Source organism: Meriones unguiculatus, chromosome 10 (genome assembly GCF_030254825.1).
Source record: "Meriones unguiculatus strain TT.TT164.6M chromosome 10, Bangor_MerUng_6.1, whole genome shotgun sequence".
NCBI classification, from domain to species: domain Eukaryota; kingdom Metazoa; phylum Chordata; class Mammalia; order Rodentia; family Muridae; genus Meriones; species Meriones unguiculatus.
In genome coordinates this window covers 17,325,756-17,339,533 of record NC_083358.1, presented here as the reverse complement: position 1 = coordinate 17,339,533, position 13,778 = coordinate 17,325,756, and the positions used below count along the sequence as shown (strand labels likewise).

Genomic DNA, 13,778 nt, shown 5'->3' with positions numbered 1-13,778 from the left:
CATCTGTGTAGTGGCTTTAGCTGCTGCTTTCAGTTCTCTAGAGCTCATCTGCTTGGATGACAGCCAGTGCTGCGTTTGGTGTTCCTGTGGGAGGTAAGAAGATGTTTTATAGTTACTGCAGGTCCTCAGATGCTAAACGTGCAAGGAAAGGTATGCTTGGTTCCACTGTGCTAGCATGTTGTGTGACCAGCTTCTGATAGCACGTGTTGGGTGCCTACTGAATACCAGACCTGAAGAACTTTCTTTCCACTGCCTCAGTCAGCACAGTGCCACAATTTCATAGAGACAAAGGTGCTTTTTAAAATGGCATCTTTGGCTTGTTGTGTCTTGAGGTTTTTGAGGAAGGTTTTCAGGTAGTCCAGGCTGGCCTCAAACTCCTTGTATAGCTGAAGAGGACCTTGAACCTCTGTCTCCTAAACGCTGACTTTGCAGGCCTGTGTCACCATGCCTTATCTATGTAGTTTGGGAGATAAAACCCAAGGCTTTGTGTATGCTAGGCAAGCATTCTACCAACAGAGGTAACCTCTGCAGCTCCTGTTTTTGGTTGGTTGGTTGGTTGGTTGGTTGGTTTTTTTGTTTGTTTGTTTGTTTTGTTTTTGTTTTTTGAGACAGAGTCTCATGTATCGCACTCTGACCTCAAGTTCCCTATGTAACAGAGATCCTCCTACCTCCATCACTGAGAGCTGGGATTGCAGGCTTGCACCACCACCACACCTGGCTTTTTGCAATTTTGGGAATTGAAATCAGAGCCTCGTGCATGGTAGGCAAGCACTCTACCAACACTATGTCCCCAGTTTCCTGCTTTGGGTTTTGTGACCTCTAAATTTCAAAAGACACAGTGATTGATCAGTATTAATGAAAAGATTGGTAAGATGCTGCTCTGTTCGCTACTGGAGAGGCGAATGGAAGAGAGAGGTATAGAGGGCACTGTAGTTATCAGCAGGTCATGAGGCCTCTGTGCAGGGGAGGCCTGCTGTGGCCTGCTGCTGGCTGGGAAGGCTTCCCTACTGTTCCTGGGCTTGGCTTTCACTACCAGCCATACAGCTCTAGCAAGTGGAATCTCACCTGCGCTTTGAATTCCAGAAGCCTATCAGTGTGGTGCCCTTTGAGAACCTAGGCACAGTCAGGGACCAGAGCTCTGGCTGACACCGTTCCTGGGTGTGTCCTACAGTGTTTTGAGGCAGTTTGTGAAGTTTGGAGTTTGCGCTCAGCTCTGCTGTTTAGCGCCTGTGGGAGTTAGAGCAGATTACTTAGACCAGGTTTCTGAGGCTGGTGGCTGCCTTTGTTCTGCCTGAAGACTGCTGATTTGGCCTGAATCCCAGAGCACTCTAAGCTGAGGATGTTCACAATGAAATTTGGGGTTCTGTAGTGCTGTGGCTAGGGGTGCCGTATTCCTTTTCAGCAAGAGCTAACCCCTCACCCTTCTGCTGTCATGCTCACCAAGGCTTGTCACACCAATCCCTCTATTTGGCTTTGTTTGACAATCCTGCCTACCCCCTGTGAAGACTGCTTTTTTATTTATTTGGTTTGGTTTTTGTTTTTTTCTGAGACAGGGTTTCTCTGTGTAGCCCTGGCTGCCCTGGAACTCACTCTGTGGATCAACCTGGCCTTAAGCTGCTTCTGCCTCCTGAGTGCTGGCATTAAAAATGTGCACCACCACCACCACCACTGGACAAAGAGTGCATTTGTGACTTCTGGTTGAGTATGTCTCTGCCTCGGTTTCCTGATCTTTATTATGATTTTTAAGTGTACCTTGAAAACCTTTTGCTGGGTGAAAGAAGCAGCCAGTCACAAAAGGCCAAAGCACCTTATCTATAGCAACAGCAGATTGTGATTGCCAGAGGTTGAGAGGAAAAGGCCAGAGGAAGCAGACTGACAGCTCGGGGCACAGGGTTTCTTTAGAGTTTGTGGAAATGCCTTAAAGTGATTGTGCTACTAGCTCTTCAACCCTGCATGTGTTAAAAAGTCACCGGACTGTATACTTGTAAGTAGTGAATGATGCCTTGTAGATTGGATCTGTCTTTGAAAGTAAGAAGAGAGGTGATGTATCATTTCACTTACCAGTTGTCACAGTGTTGTTGGCTTCCGCCACACCCAGTGGGTGCTCAGTGTAGTTTTTGTTTGGGAAGGGATGTCAGATTTTTGTTTCTCATACCTATGAGTGTTTTCCCTCATGTGTAGTTCCCATGGAGGCCAGAAGAGGGCACCAGATAGCCTGGCACTAGAGTTAGACTGTTGTATGCTGCCATTTGAGTGCTGGGAATTGAACTCATGTCCTTTGAAAGAGTAGCAAGTGGTCTTAACTGCCGATCCATCTCTCCAGCTCTTATATTTTTTTAATATAGTATTTTTATTCCTTGATAATTGCATGTGTGCATATCATGTATTTTTAGTATACTCAGCCCCACCTTGTTCCCTAACTCAGTATGTGTTTTGTGAGTTAAGTCTCAGGCCTTGTCAGAAGATAAGTTGGCCTGTCCTCAGAAGCACATGTTCATTTCCATTCAGTTTTCTAGTGACGTGTGAGTAATGGAAAGCCACTTACTCCAGTGTTGAGTGAGCAGATGGAGATGCACTAAATTCTCTTTGAATTGCTGCCTGGGTGATCTGAATACACATGTCACAAGGGAAGTATGTCACATGGAGAGCTGAGACAGATAACTGTATTTGCAAGGAGAAAAAAAATTAAAAGGCGGCCCTAAGTCCAGGCTGCAAGTTTCACAACAAAGGAATGAATGTCAGCTCTGGGCTTACCTTGACATCCTGCTCGGAGCCAGAATGAGACAGGCTACTTAGTCAGGGGTTGTTGAATGAATGTTGCCTTGGGTGGTGTGTAGAGCGCATTATCTCCTGGTTCTGACATGGCTGTGGTGCTGGTACCTGAGCACGTGCAATGCAAAATAGTGATACGCCTTGTCTAATTCTCTTTTTAAAAGTGAAGCTTGTGATTATTTCACAAAGCTCTGTGGCCTGTGTTGCTCGGTTCCCTCAGCTGGCTCAAAGAGTACATACCAGACTGGGTGGCAGGTTTTGGATTTAAATTTGATTACCCATTATCTTAGTTAAGGTTAGTATTGCCGTGGTGAAATACCATGACCTGAAGCAACTTGGGGAGGAAAAGGCTTATTTGGCTTAGTTTAGCTTCAGGACAGGAACTCAAACAGGGCAGGAACCTGGAGCCAATGCAGAGGCCATGGATGGCTGCTGCTTACTGGCTTGTTCAGCCTGCTTTGTTATAGAATCCAGGACCACCAGTCTGGGGGTATCTCCACCTACAGTGGGACAGTCCCTCCCCCATCAATCACCAACTAAGGAAATGTCCTTCAGTTTCTCTGTTTACCACCTGGTGGTCTGGAGGCAGTGTCTCAGTTGAGGCTCCCTCCTCTGCGATGACCCTAACCCGTGTCAAGCTGACACAGAACTGGCCGGCACACTAGTGTAAATAGCCAGTGTTTTGCCTGGCAGACAGCAAGTGCTTGGCAGCATTCGCTTGTTTCTTATCTTCACAGTCAAGGCAGCTAGCTCTCCAGGTTCATTTCAGAATGGCTTGAGGGTGTTCTTCGTCTGCACTCCCTGTGTATATGGAGGGACGTCTGAGCACTGAGCAGCAGGAGGACGGTGTACAGAAAAGGCACATATGTCACCTGAGGGCCTGAGTCTACACAGGAGAATTATCACTCAGCGCGTTCACTTTCCAGCTACAGTGGCCTCAGAAGAGGGGAGGAAGAGACTGATACAGTGTAAAGGATATTTGTTGATGTCAAGGGTTCAAACCTTCAGTGATCCTGAGAAATGGACTTAATTTACCTAGCGTTGTTCAAATCTAGAAGGTGAGCATGATGGTAGCTACAAGTAACTGACCTCTGAAGGCTGCCGCCCAGCAAGAATACTAGCCAACTCACCCGTCTTTGTGTAGCCTGTGACTGTCACCATACTGTGTTGCAGAGGCTAGGGCTAGCAACACATGCTGTGGCTGTGTAGCACAGAGTGTGACTGATAACAATCCAGAAGTATCCTACGGAGCTTTAGTTCCCGCTACCAAGGGAGCAGTCTCTTTGATACCGTGGGTAGTTAGTTGTTAAACCCTGTGTCTTTCGGCTAGGGCTTGTGTCTTTTGGGAGTCTCTGCCAGCCTCTCATACTTCCAACCAATTGCAAGCAGAAGCTTTGAGAAACCGCTAGAGGACACAGCGCCACTAGGAACCGTCTCGTTCAACCTTTTTTCTGTCGGGAAACAAGGCGGTAGCAACGTCTCTTCTGAGGCCTTTGTGTCATTGAAGGACCCCAGGGATTCGTGATCGGGAGAGTTGTGAGACCAGATATTAACTTCAAAAACGAGTTCAGCTAAAGACCCCCCACCTCTGTTTCCCGAGCTATAGATGAAAGCCGAGGCATCCTAGAGTCTTTGAAGAAGACTAGGCCAGGAGCTGGGGTGCCTGCTGTTGAACTTCACTTACTCTGCTCCCCTTGTGGTTGCTTTTCTTCTCTGCACTCTCCCTGTGAAGTCAGTGGACCAAGGCACCTGCTGGCTGAGGACGAAGTTTTAGAGTGCAGCTGCCCCTCAGCAGGATCACTTCAAATCACATCCTAGTGTGCGTGTGTGAGCACATGGGCATTCGTATGTGTGTCTGCGTCTTTCTACAGACACCAGCCATGGCTGTAGTGAACTGGACTCTTCTCATCATGTGTTTTGAGATCATAGGAACAGTGCCCTTTGCTCATGCTAACTTGTGAGAAGATTGGAAAGGCCTCAGCACCGTTGGATGCTGCACTAGCTAACCCCACAGGTCAGGTTTTCCCATGCCAACAACATGGCAGCACAAAGCTTTGCCCATGTTTGCCCTACAGCTGTGCCCCCATCAGCTCTGCCAGCCTTTGCAGACTGACTCCACTGGCAGGTGTAACTCATCAGCCAGCTGCTGTATGCATAACGTTGGGCTGGAGACAGCTGCTCCTAGAATTGTGAGGCGAGTGGGACAGTGTTGGGGTCCTGATCAAGCTTTATGGAGGTGCAAGCTTTATTGATTTACTTCTGGACACTAAACGTTTCTGGGTGCAGAGGAGTAGGGGAATAATAATAGCTCAGCTGTTTGTTTCAGACCTAGGAGGTGGAAGAGGGTTTGCAGAGGCAGGGCATATGAGGAAAGCAGACCTGAATGTGAGAGGAGCAGGCCCCCTAGGAAGTTGGGGCTGGAAGTGGAAGGTGATGCTGGGGAGTGAGCAGGCTAAAGAGGTCACATGGCCTGTTTTGATTGCTAAGGGTGGCCTTGATCCCTGGAACAAGACTGGCCCCAGGACAGCCCTGTGCTGTCTGAGCTGGTAATATTGATGAGAAGGTTTTCCCTCCAGAAGGTACCATTGCTGTCATTTGTTTGCCTGAAGATAAAGAAAATTACTCTTAAAGTAATGGGCCCTGTGGCCATGGTACTTTAATGGTCTTTTTAGTAGCCTGGGGTGACCAAAATGAACTCTGGTAAGTCTCCCAGCTGGTGTCCAACAAAGGAGAAAGGTACCACTGTCCCCACTGTCCTTTAAAACACCCTGCCGTTATTGAAAGTGGTGGCTCTGGCACCAAGGCCACATTCCTTCTCCCCCTTACCAGTAGGTCCTTCTGGGAGCCTGCGCTGTCTTCAGAGCTTTCTCTCTGCCTTTCCGATTTCTAGCACCCACAGCTCCAGATTACTCTATAGGTTCCCACCCATACCCTGCTGGCCACTTTCCATAGCTCCTCAAGGCTACCTGAGGGAGATGGGGTTGCTTTGGCAAGTGTTCAGGGTCTTGCACTGCTTGCACCTTTTCAAACCTCTTGTTTGTCCTTCACCTTGGCCTTTCTTCTGCCAAGCCAAATGCTTACCCATCTTGACTCAGACAGAACGAACTCATGCTTCAGAACCCTGTCCAGTGCCTAGCATAAGGCCACAATACACCTCTCCTATTAGACACCAGCTTTCTTGCCTTCCTCACCTTAGTGTCCACTCTTAATGGGTTTGTACTATCATCCTAGAGGACTCTCCAGTTTCCTCCACACACCCCAGCATAGCATCCTTCAAAGCCGGGGACTGCACCTGTGCAGGGCTGACATCTAGGAGGGGTACCCCAGCTGCCATGAATATCCAGGAATCTGCAAAAGGGGGAGGAGAGGAGCTAGTCTCAGGGGTGACTACAGTAGGGAGGCTAGCTCTCTTCCTGGGTCCTGGCTTAGCCTGGAGGGTGTCATCATATTCCAGGTGCTGCTGTCCCTTGTGCTAGGCAAAAGCAGAACTCAGCATCTGGGCAGGAGTGGGAAGCAGAGTTACTCACTCGTAGAGGCTATGGTATAGCCCTATGCTCTTGATTCTTCAAGGACACATGTGAAGGTTCTTGATCTTCATGGGATTTAGAAATGCTTTTCCATGAAGAACATTTAAAAATCAAGCCAAAAACAAATCATTTGCAGTTTTATGACTTTACTCACAGAATTATTAGGCAGTGTGAAATATTCACCTGAATATTTAAAACTAAAAGAATTGCTACTGCATTGGCCGGGAATCGAACCCGGGCCTCCCGCGTGGCAGGCAAGAATTCTACCACTGAACCACCAATGCTCCAGCTGTCAGCAGCTGTATTAGACCTCCCTGTAATCCCATTTCTGGGCCTCCTTGTACATCCGTTCAGTCACAGACTGAGCCCAGTTGATGGTGCTGCCACATCAGCACAGCCGCAAGAAGAGCACCTAGCCTCAGAGCAGGAGGGAGCGAAGGGTGGGTGTGGGTTTGTGGTTAGTGTGCTTGTGAAGTAGATTTGCCTTGGGGCCTTGAGACAGGAAAGAGAGCTCCGCTCCCTCCTCCTCAGTAATCAGCAAAACACAGGGAGGCTGTGGGCGAGCCTCCCGTCCGCTGCGTGGGTCCTGTTGAATGAACTGTTGTGCTGCTCTCAGCTTTCACACTGCTTCCTGCTGGCGGCTGGCCCGGACCAGGGGCACCACTGTGGAGGCGAGAAAGCCAGACTCCTGAAGCCAGTCATACTTGTCAGAGAGCCCGGCAGCTCCCTATGGACTCAGCAGAAATCTCTGTAGTCCTTGGGCTGCTTCAGGCCTTCTGTGATTGAGGGGCCTGGCTCCTCTGACAGGATTTCTGTGAGGAAACTGACCAGAAAGAGACACACATGCCTCAACCAAAACAAAAACAACAAACAACAAAAGCAAGCTTGCATTGGCCGGGAATCGAACCCGGGCCTCCCGCGTGGCAGGCGAGAATTCTACCACTGAACCACCAATGCTCCAGCTGTTTTAGGGCCTGTCTGTAGGGCTCTTCTCGGAGCTGTCTTCAAAACTCAGACTAGCTGATGAAACACCTGGCCTCGCCTGGCTGGTTTGTCCTGTTTGGGAGACCGCACAGGTTTAGTGCATACACGTTGCTGCTCCTGAGTCAGTACCTATGATCTTACAACTCCCACCTAAAAGCCCTTGAGTCATCTGTGGCCTCAGCCCCATGAGGATGTCCTTTCCTTCCGTACATGATCGTGTCTTTACCATAAGCCGATGCAGGTGAATGTCCTAAACTGGGAGTTAAATAAACCTTTCTTTATAAGCATTCTGCCTCTGAAATTTCATTTTAGTAGGCAAAATGGACTAATATACCTGGCTTCCTTTACCTAGGAAATGCCGGTTAATATTTTTTAAATAATGTCTCAAATAGGACCACCCTGTCAGCCTCCTGAACATACACAGCACCACCCCATTTTTCTACAATTTTCCGTTTGTTTGGGTTTTGCCACTGGGCTGAGGCCAGATGAAGCCATGTATCCCTGGTACAGATGCAGAGGAGCCCTTGGATACATGAGTACAGACCTGAGCAAGTGTTTGATAAAGGGGAGTGATAGCTTAAAAGAAATGATTGAATGGATGGATGGATGGATGGATGGATGGATGGATGGATGGATGGATGGATTGCATTTTTGATCCCTGAAAAGACATTAATTTACATTCTCTCAGATTCCCAGAAGTGAACTAGCCCCACTATTCCTGACTGCATTATATACGAAGGGACACTGAAACCTGGGCAGGAATTAGAACCCAGCCAGCAGCAGAACTGAGAGGACCCCCTCAGAGACTGACACCCCCCCCCCCCCGTCTTCTTTTGGAAAGGTCATCTCTGCTCTTCACCCCGGTTCCTGCCCTGGAGTCCAGGCAGCAGAGGTAACCTGGTTTGACCTGCCCTATAGCTCCTCTCTTCTCTCTCCCCAGGCTGGTGCGGGACTTTGTGGCCCAGAACAACACCATGCAAATCAAGCACGTGATCCAGACCCTGTCTCAGGAGTTTGCCCTGTCCCAGCATCCCCACAGCCGGAAAGGGGGCCTCATTGGCCTGGCAGCCTGCTCTATTGCCCTGGGCAAGGTGTGTCTTCTCCTGAAGGACAAAACAGAAATGGACGTCATTCCAACTGAGGCCCGGCAGGGCCTTTGCAAACCTGTATTCTTTCAAGACTCTTCCTTCCGCATTTAAGACTACTAGCAAGTGTGGCCTTACAGCCATATCCTCATAGTGTGGTCCCACTTCTGGGAGGCGGGCCTGGGATGAATGCTTTTAGCTCAGCCCTTACACAGAGGCCTGAGCATCTCCCAAGCGCGTAAAGCCAGGCCCAGCCCCTCTGACTAGTCCTCCTGCTGCTCATTCCAGGACTCGGGGCTCTACCTGAAGGAGCTGATCGAGCCTGTGCTGACCTGCTTTAATGATGCAGACAGCAGGCTGCGCTACTATGCTTGTGAGGCCCTCTACAACATCGTCAAAGTGGCCCGAGGCGCCGTGCTGCCCCACTTCAACGTTCTCTTTGATGGACTGAGTAAGGTAACTTCTGATTAAGCCAAGAACAGCCCTCCCGCCTAACTTGACTTTATGTAGGACCTTGAGAGCTTGGGACACTGCCCACATGCAAGCAGAACATGTAGCATGTTGCTATAAGGGACACATACTGTGTGAATCTAGTTTTTCAGAGACTTGTATCTATATTTTTTGATGTCCCTGACCATCTTCGTTGCACTTTGTGAAAGTATCAACCTGCCATACACATAATCAGAAAAGCAGTAGTTTGAGAAGCCCTAACTCCCAGGAAAGGTAATGATGGTGACTCCACAGTCCAGGCTGTCCCTTTTAAAGGCAGTGATGACAGGCTTCCGGATGTGCTAAAGAATGATCCCCTGTAGAGCTTTAGGGTCCCTATTATTCTCCTTGCCTCTCAGCCTGGTGGGGATGCCCTTCCTCAGGGGTTGGTGGGGCTGTTGTCCTATGCCGTGGTGCAGAGTGGCCCAGAAAATGTTAACCCTGCAGAATGAACAACGTGGATGCTTCTAAATGCACCCTCACTGCTGCCTCAGTGGCCCATGGGAGAACGAAGCTTTTTAAGATGGGAATGCCCTAGAAGCAGCCAGTAGAAACAAGTGTCTGACCCAGTTACTTCATGGCCCGGGAACCCCAGCAGAGCTTGGGCTGTCCCTGAACAAAGGGACATTCCGCTGTAACTGGCCACCTTTCTCAGCTTCAGACACTAGGAAGGACACCACGTGGTGTTTTGCTCTGCACCATGGCCCTGGCTGTTGCTTCGCATTAGGTCTCTTGGCTCGCATTGCGCTATGACTGAACATTGCCTCTGTTTCTCTATTTCCGTGCCTCGTAGTTGGCTGCTGACCCAGACCCCAATGTGAAAAGTGGATCTGAGCTCCTAGACCGCCTTTTAAAGGTATTTCTGCTTTGTCCGTCTTTTTATTTTTAGAGTTTATTCCTTCTGTCTGTGTAGAGTAGAAATTCTGGCGTTGAAGATGTTTTTCCTCATTTAAGTTTTTTTTATATATATAGTACATGCATATATATTAAAGCTTGCTGATTGGTATGCAGTTTCTATGACAAGTATATAAAGCTGTGTTACTACCATAGTCAAAATACAGAACTGTGCCATCCCCCTAAATGAAAATCTTCTGTTTGGGGGACAGGATGTGGGTCAGTCTTATATTTTATGTGTATAGTTGTTTTGCCTGCATGCATGTGTATGTACCACCTGTGTGCCTGATCACTGCAGAGGTAATAAGAGGTGTCATGTCCCCTGGTACTAGAGTTATAGCTGGTTGTGAGTCTCCATGTGGGAACTGAGAGCCAAACCCAGGTCTTCAAGACTAGCAGCCAGTACTCTTAACTGCAGAGCCATCTCTGCAGCCAGGATCTTCTGTTTTAATGTCCCACCCAGAAAAACGAAGTTAAGCTTGCACCCCAGCCTCCCATGACAGGGTGCTGGGCTTTGACCCAGACTTCAGAGTAGGGTTTTGCCATCCATTTTGTTCTCTTGACTTTTTTCTGCTCACTATCCATCTTTGTTTGGCTTTGGGCCTATGACAATGCCAGTTCTCCAGGGACCTCTCCTACCCAGCTCATGCCCTGCTGGTTCCCTCCATGGTTATCTGACCCTCAGCCCAGGGCCAGCAGCAGAGCAAGCCAAGCGTTGGCTCTTCATAACCCTCACCCCTTCGATCCGCAGGACATTGTGACGGAAAGCAGCAAGTTTGACCTGGTGGGCTTCATCCCCCTTCTGCGGGAGAGGATTTACTCCAACAACCAATGTGCCCGGCAGTTCATCATCTCCTGGGTACGGCCCAGTGCTTGGTAGATTCCTCCAGCCACCAGGAGTCTCTGGTGGAGTCTGTGACACACACGGTGGTTCCTTTTGCCAAAGATACTCTTTGTCTCTATCCCTTGATAACCTTCAAATACCTCTTCACCAAACACACTGGACTGGCCATGGTGGCGCATGCCTTTAATCCCAGCACTTGAGAGGCAGAAACAGGCAGACCTCTGTGAGTTCAAGGCCAGCCTGGTCAGTAAAGCAAGTTCCAGGCTAGCTGGGACCATACAGTAAGACCCTGTCTTCAAAAAACAAACCAACCATGGCACTTCACGGCACTTTGTCCTGTGTTGTCTTCACTGCCTATCCTGTTTGCCCTTGAAGGGATGCAATTCCTTCCTTGTCCTAGAAAATACCCAGGATCTCTGAAGCCCATGGTGCCACGTCCAGCAGCTCCACCCCTGAGAGTCTCCTAGCTTCATCCAGCCTTTCCCTTCAACCCCCCTCTCCCCAGCATCAAATCATCTTGGAGTCAAACTTCAACTTCCTTGCGTATTGAGCATGAAAATGGCTGCCAGCACTACACCCTGACACAGGCCCCCAGTCCTTCCTCTACTGGTCCCAGGGGAACAGAGTAAATCAGGCTCTACTCCTGGGCCAGCTCACCCAGCTCACCCTCTCGCTACTCCCCTCCATCAGATCCTCGTTCTGGTGTCGGTGCCGGACATTAACCTGCTGGATTACCTGCCAGAGATCCTGGACGGGCTTTTCCAGATCCTGGGGGACAATGGCAAAGAGATTCGCAAAATGTGAGTTGGGGGAAAGAGCAGGCAGCTGCCACTCCCTGGAATCCCTGTGGTCCCCCTGGTCACATATAATTCTATGCCCTGGTAACCAGGGCACACCCTTTCCTTCTTCCCATATCCTTCCCACGGAGGAGTGGAAAGCTCATCTTCCCAGCTCGGTATCCTCCTAACAAATGTAGGGATGTGACCCGGAGCAGAAATGGGCTGACATGCTAGCTTGTGCCTCCTTTCCTCATTGGTAGGTGTGAGGTGGTTCTTGGAGAGTTCCTGAAAGAAATTAAGAAGAACCCATCCAGTGTGAAATTTGCTGAGATGGCCAACATCTTGGTGATCCACTGCCAGACCACAGGTGAGTATGTAGAGGCCCTATAGCCACAGCTGCCTCCTCTGAAGCCTCTGTCTCTAATATCCAGGCTTCAGTATGGGGCAAAAGGGACCCAGGTAAGCGAGATACATGACTCTGGAAGCAGTAGGGTGGTGGTGTAGCTATGATGAGATCTGGGTTCTCTTTTGATACAAATACCCTTTCACCTGGCCTGAAGATCTCATAGACAATGCTTTGCCTTAGGTAAAGGTAGGATGCTTGGAGGTCAGAATCCCCATTCTCTTAGCATCTGTTGGTTATCAAATCACATGAAACATTCTCAGCAACAGCTGCTTGTTACTAGCCATAAACCTACAGGTCAGCTGGCTGGTTTTGCCCCCAAGTCCAGCTTGGACCTAATCATACACCTAAAGCCAGTTTTAGTTGGAGCTAGGTGGTCTGGGTATGATCTCACCCACATCTGATATGGGGTGATGGGGCTCAGCATCCAGTAGACTGGATGGCATCAGCAGGGTTCCAAGAGAGACAGGACACAGAAAGGTCTCTTAATTCCTACACTTAAACCAGAGATACCATCAGCACAACTCCATGCTGTTGGCCAGAGTAGCCAGTTTTCTGGTTCCAAGGATAGGAAAGTGGATTCCACTTAGAAATGAAACACAAGTCAAATTATAACAGAGCAGGGATTCATGGCTGTTTTCACATGGCTGTGCAAGATTGTTGCTCTCTCTTAACCTGTCCTTACAAACCTTTAGAAGGCAGAGAGCCCGGGAAGTATTTATTCACATAGCTAGAAGCAGTCAAGCCCCTGATTCATCAGCCTTTGTGCATGGTAAGTGGGAGGGAGCTCTCCAATGCATGTTCCAGCCCCTATGGAAGCCACCAATTCCCCTTCCAGATGACCTGATTCAGCTGACAGCCATGTGCTGGATGCGGGAGTTCATCCAGCTAGCAGGCCGAGTAATGCTGCCCTACTCCTCTGGGATCCTGACTGCTGTCCTGCCCTGCTTGGCCTATGATGACCGCAAGAAAAGTATCCTTCACTGCGGAGTGGAAACTGAAGTGGAGGGACCTAGGTGGGCAGCTTCCTTTAGGCTTCTTCACTCCTGGGAAGCAGGAGATGGAGCTGAATGTGGATTAGGAAAGGCAGGGACATTCTGGCTGTCCTCAGTCCTCACCTGCTCGCTGCCAGATACGGAGCAGCAATCTCATGTACCAAGGGTCTGCCCCTCTCTATCTTGGATGGGAAATGTCCCAGTGGAGGAAGGACCACCTATGGGAAGAAAGAGGAATTTTCACAAGGGTGCCTGGGGCAAGAATGGGCCTTAGGGAGGACTAAACCCATGACCAGAGAGACTGGCAGCCTCAGGCTCTAGGCCTTCACATGGGGTGATCCTTACATCAGTAGACAGGCATCAAGGAGGTGGCCAATGTGTGTAACCAGAGCCTAATGAAGCTGGTCACCCCTGAAGATGACGAACCAGATGAGCCAAAGCCAGTAGCACAGAGGCAGACAGAACTCAACCCTGAGGACTCCCTACCAAAGCAGGAGGGGACAGCCAGCGGTGAGTACCCTGATGGCAGAGTCCTCCTTTCTGCTGTGGGGAGGCAGAGGTCCTGGAACTAAACTTGTAGTGTGGTTTCCACACGCTGACTCGATTAGTTCCAGGAGCGACCCAGGCACTGTAGTTGCCCTCCTGCAGCCTCTAGCAGCCGAGTAGGGTCTGGCAGCTGCCCCCAGAGCCCATGCTCTTCACCCTTGCCACCTCAAAGACCACCAAACGTTGCCCTTGATCTCCTCCTGGGCCCAGCCACCATCAAGTCATTGATGGGAACATGGCAAGAGCACCAAGCTGCACAGTTCATTCGATTCTCAGCATCTGGCCCTCTGCCCTAGCCATTCCCAGGGAGGATGGGTCAGGAAAATGGTAGTTTACCGAGTACTGGAGATTTCTACTGGCAAGTCGCTGCCTTTTAACAGTCTTTCAAATGCTCTTTGACATTGTTTCCTTGTTTATAAAATAAAGAAAACCAATTTCTACACTGATTGGAGATGGAGTC

The 13,778-nt window shown here is 49.4% G+C and overlaps 1 protein-coding gene and 2 non-coding genes across 4 annotated transcripts in view; 1 reads left to right on the top strand and 2 right to left on the bottom strand.

Annotated features, from left to right (window-relative positions):
* The window catches only part of Vac14 (VAC14 component of PIKFYVE complex), a 105,929-nt gene that overhangs the window by 5,501 nt on the left and 86,650 nt on the right, over nucleotides 1-13,778 (top strand). For both annotated transcript variants that reach the window (XM_021632553.2, XM_060391978.1), the window contains exons 2-9: nucleotides 8,224-8,374; nucleotides 8,657-8,824; nucleotides 9,651-9,713; nucleotides 10,503-10,610; nucleotides 11,286-11,395; nucleotides 11,635-11,741; nucleotides 12,616-12,750; nucleotides 13,130-13,282. In XM_021632553.2, the coding sequence (XP_021488228.1) occupies nucleotides 8,224-8,374; nucleotides 8,657-8,824; nucleotides 9,651-9,713; nucleotides 10,503-10,610; nucleotides 11,286-11,395; nucleotides 11,635-11,741; nucleotides 12,616-12,750; nucleotides 13,130-13,282 (995 nt within the window). The remainder of the gene's footprint in view (nucleotides 1-8,223; nucleotides 8,375-8,656; nucleotides 8,825-9,650; nucleotides 9,714-10,502; nucleotides 10,611-11,285; nucleotides 11,396-11,634; nucleotides 11,742-12,615; nucleotides 12,751-13,129; nucleotides 13,283-13,778) is intronic.
* On the bottom strand, nucleotides 6,513-6,583 carry Trnag-gcc (transfer RNA glycine (anticodon GCC)). The gene has a single exon. It is a non-coding gene; the product is annotated as a tRNA-Gly (tRNA).
* On the bottom strand, nucleotides 7,186-7,256 carry Trnag-gcc (transfer RNA glycine (anticodon GCC)). Its single transcript has one exon. It is a non-coding gene; the product is annotated as a tRNA-Gly (tRNA).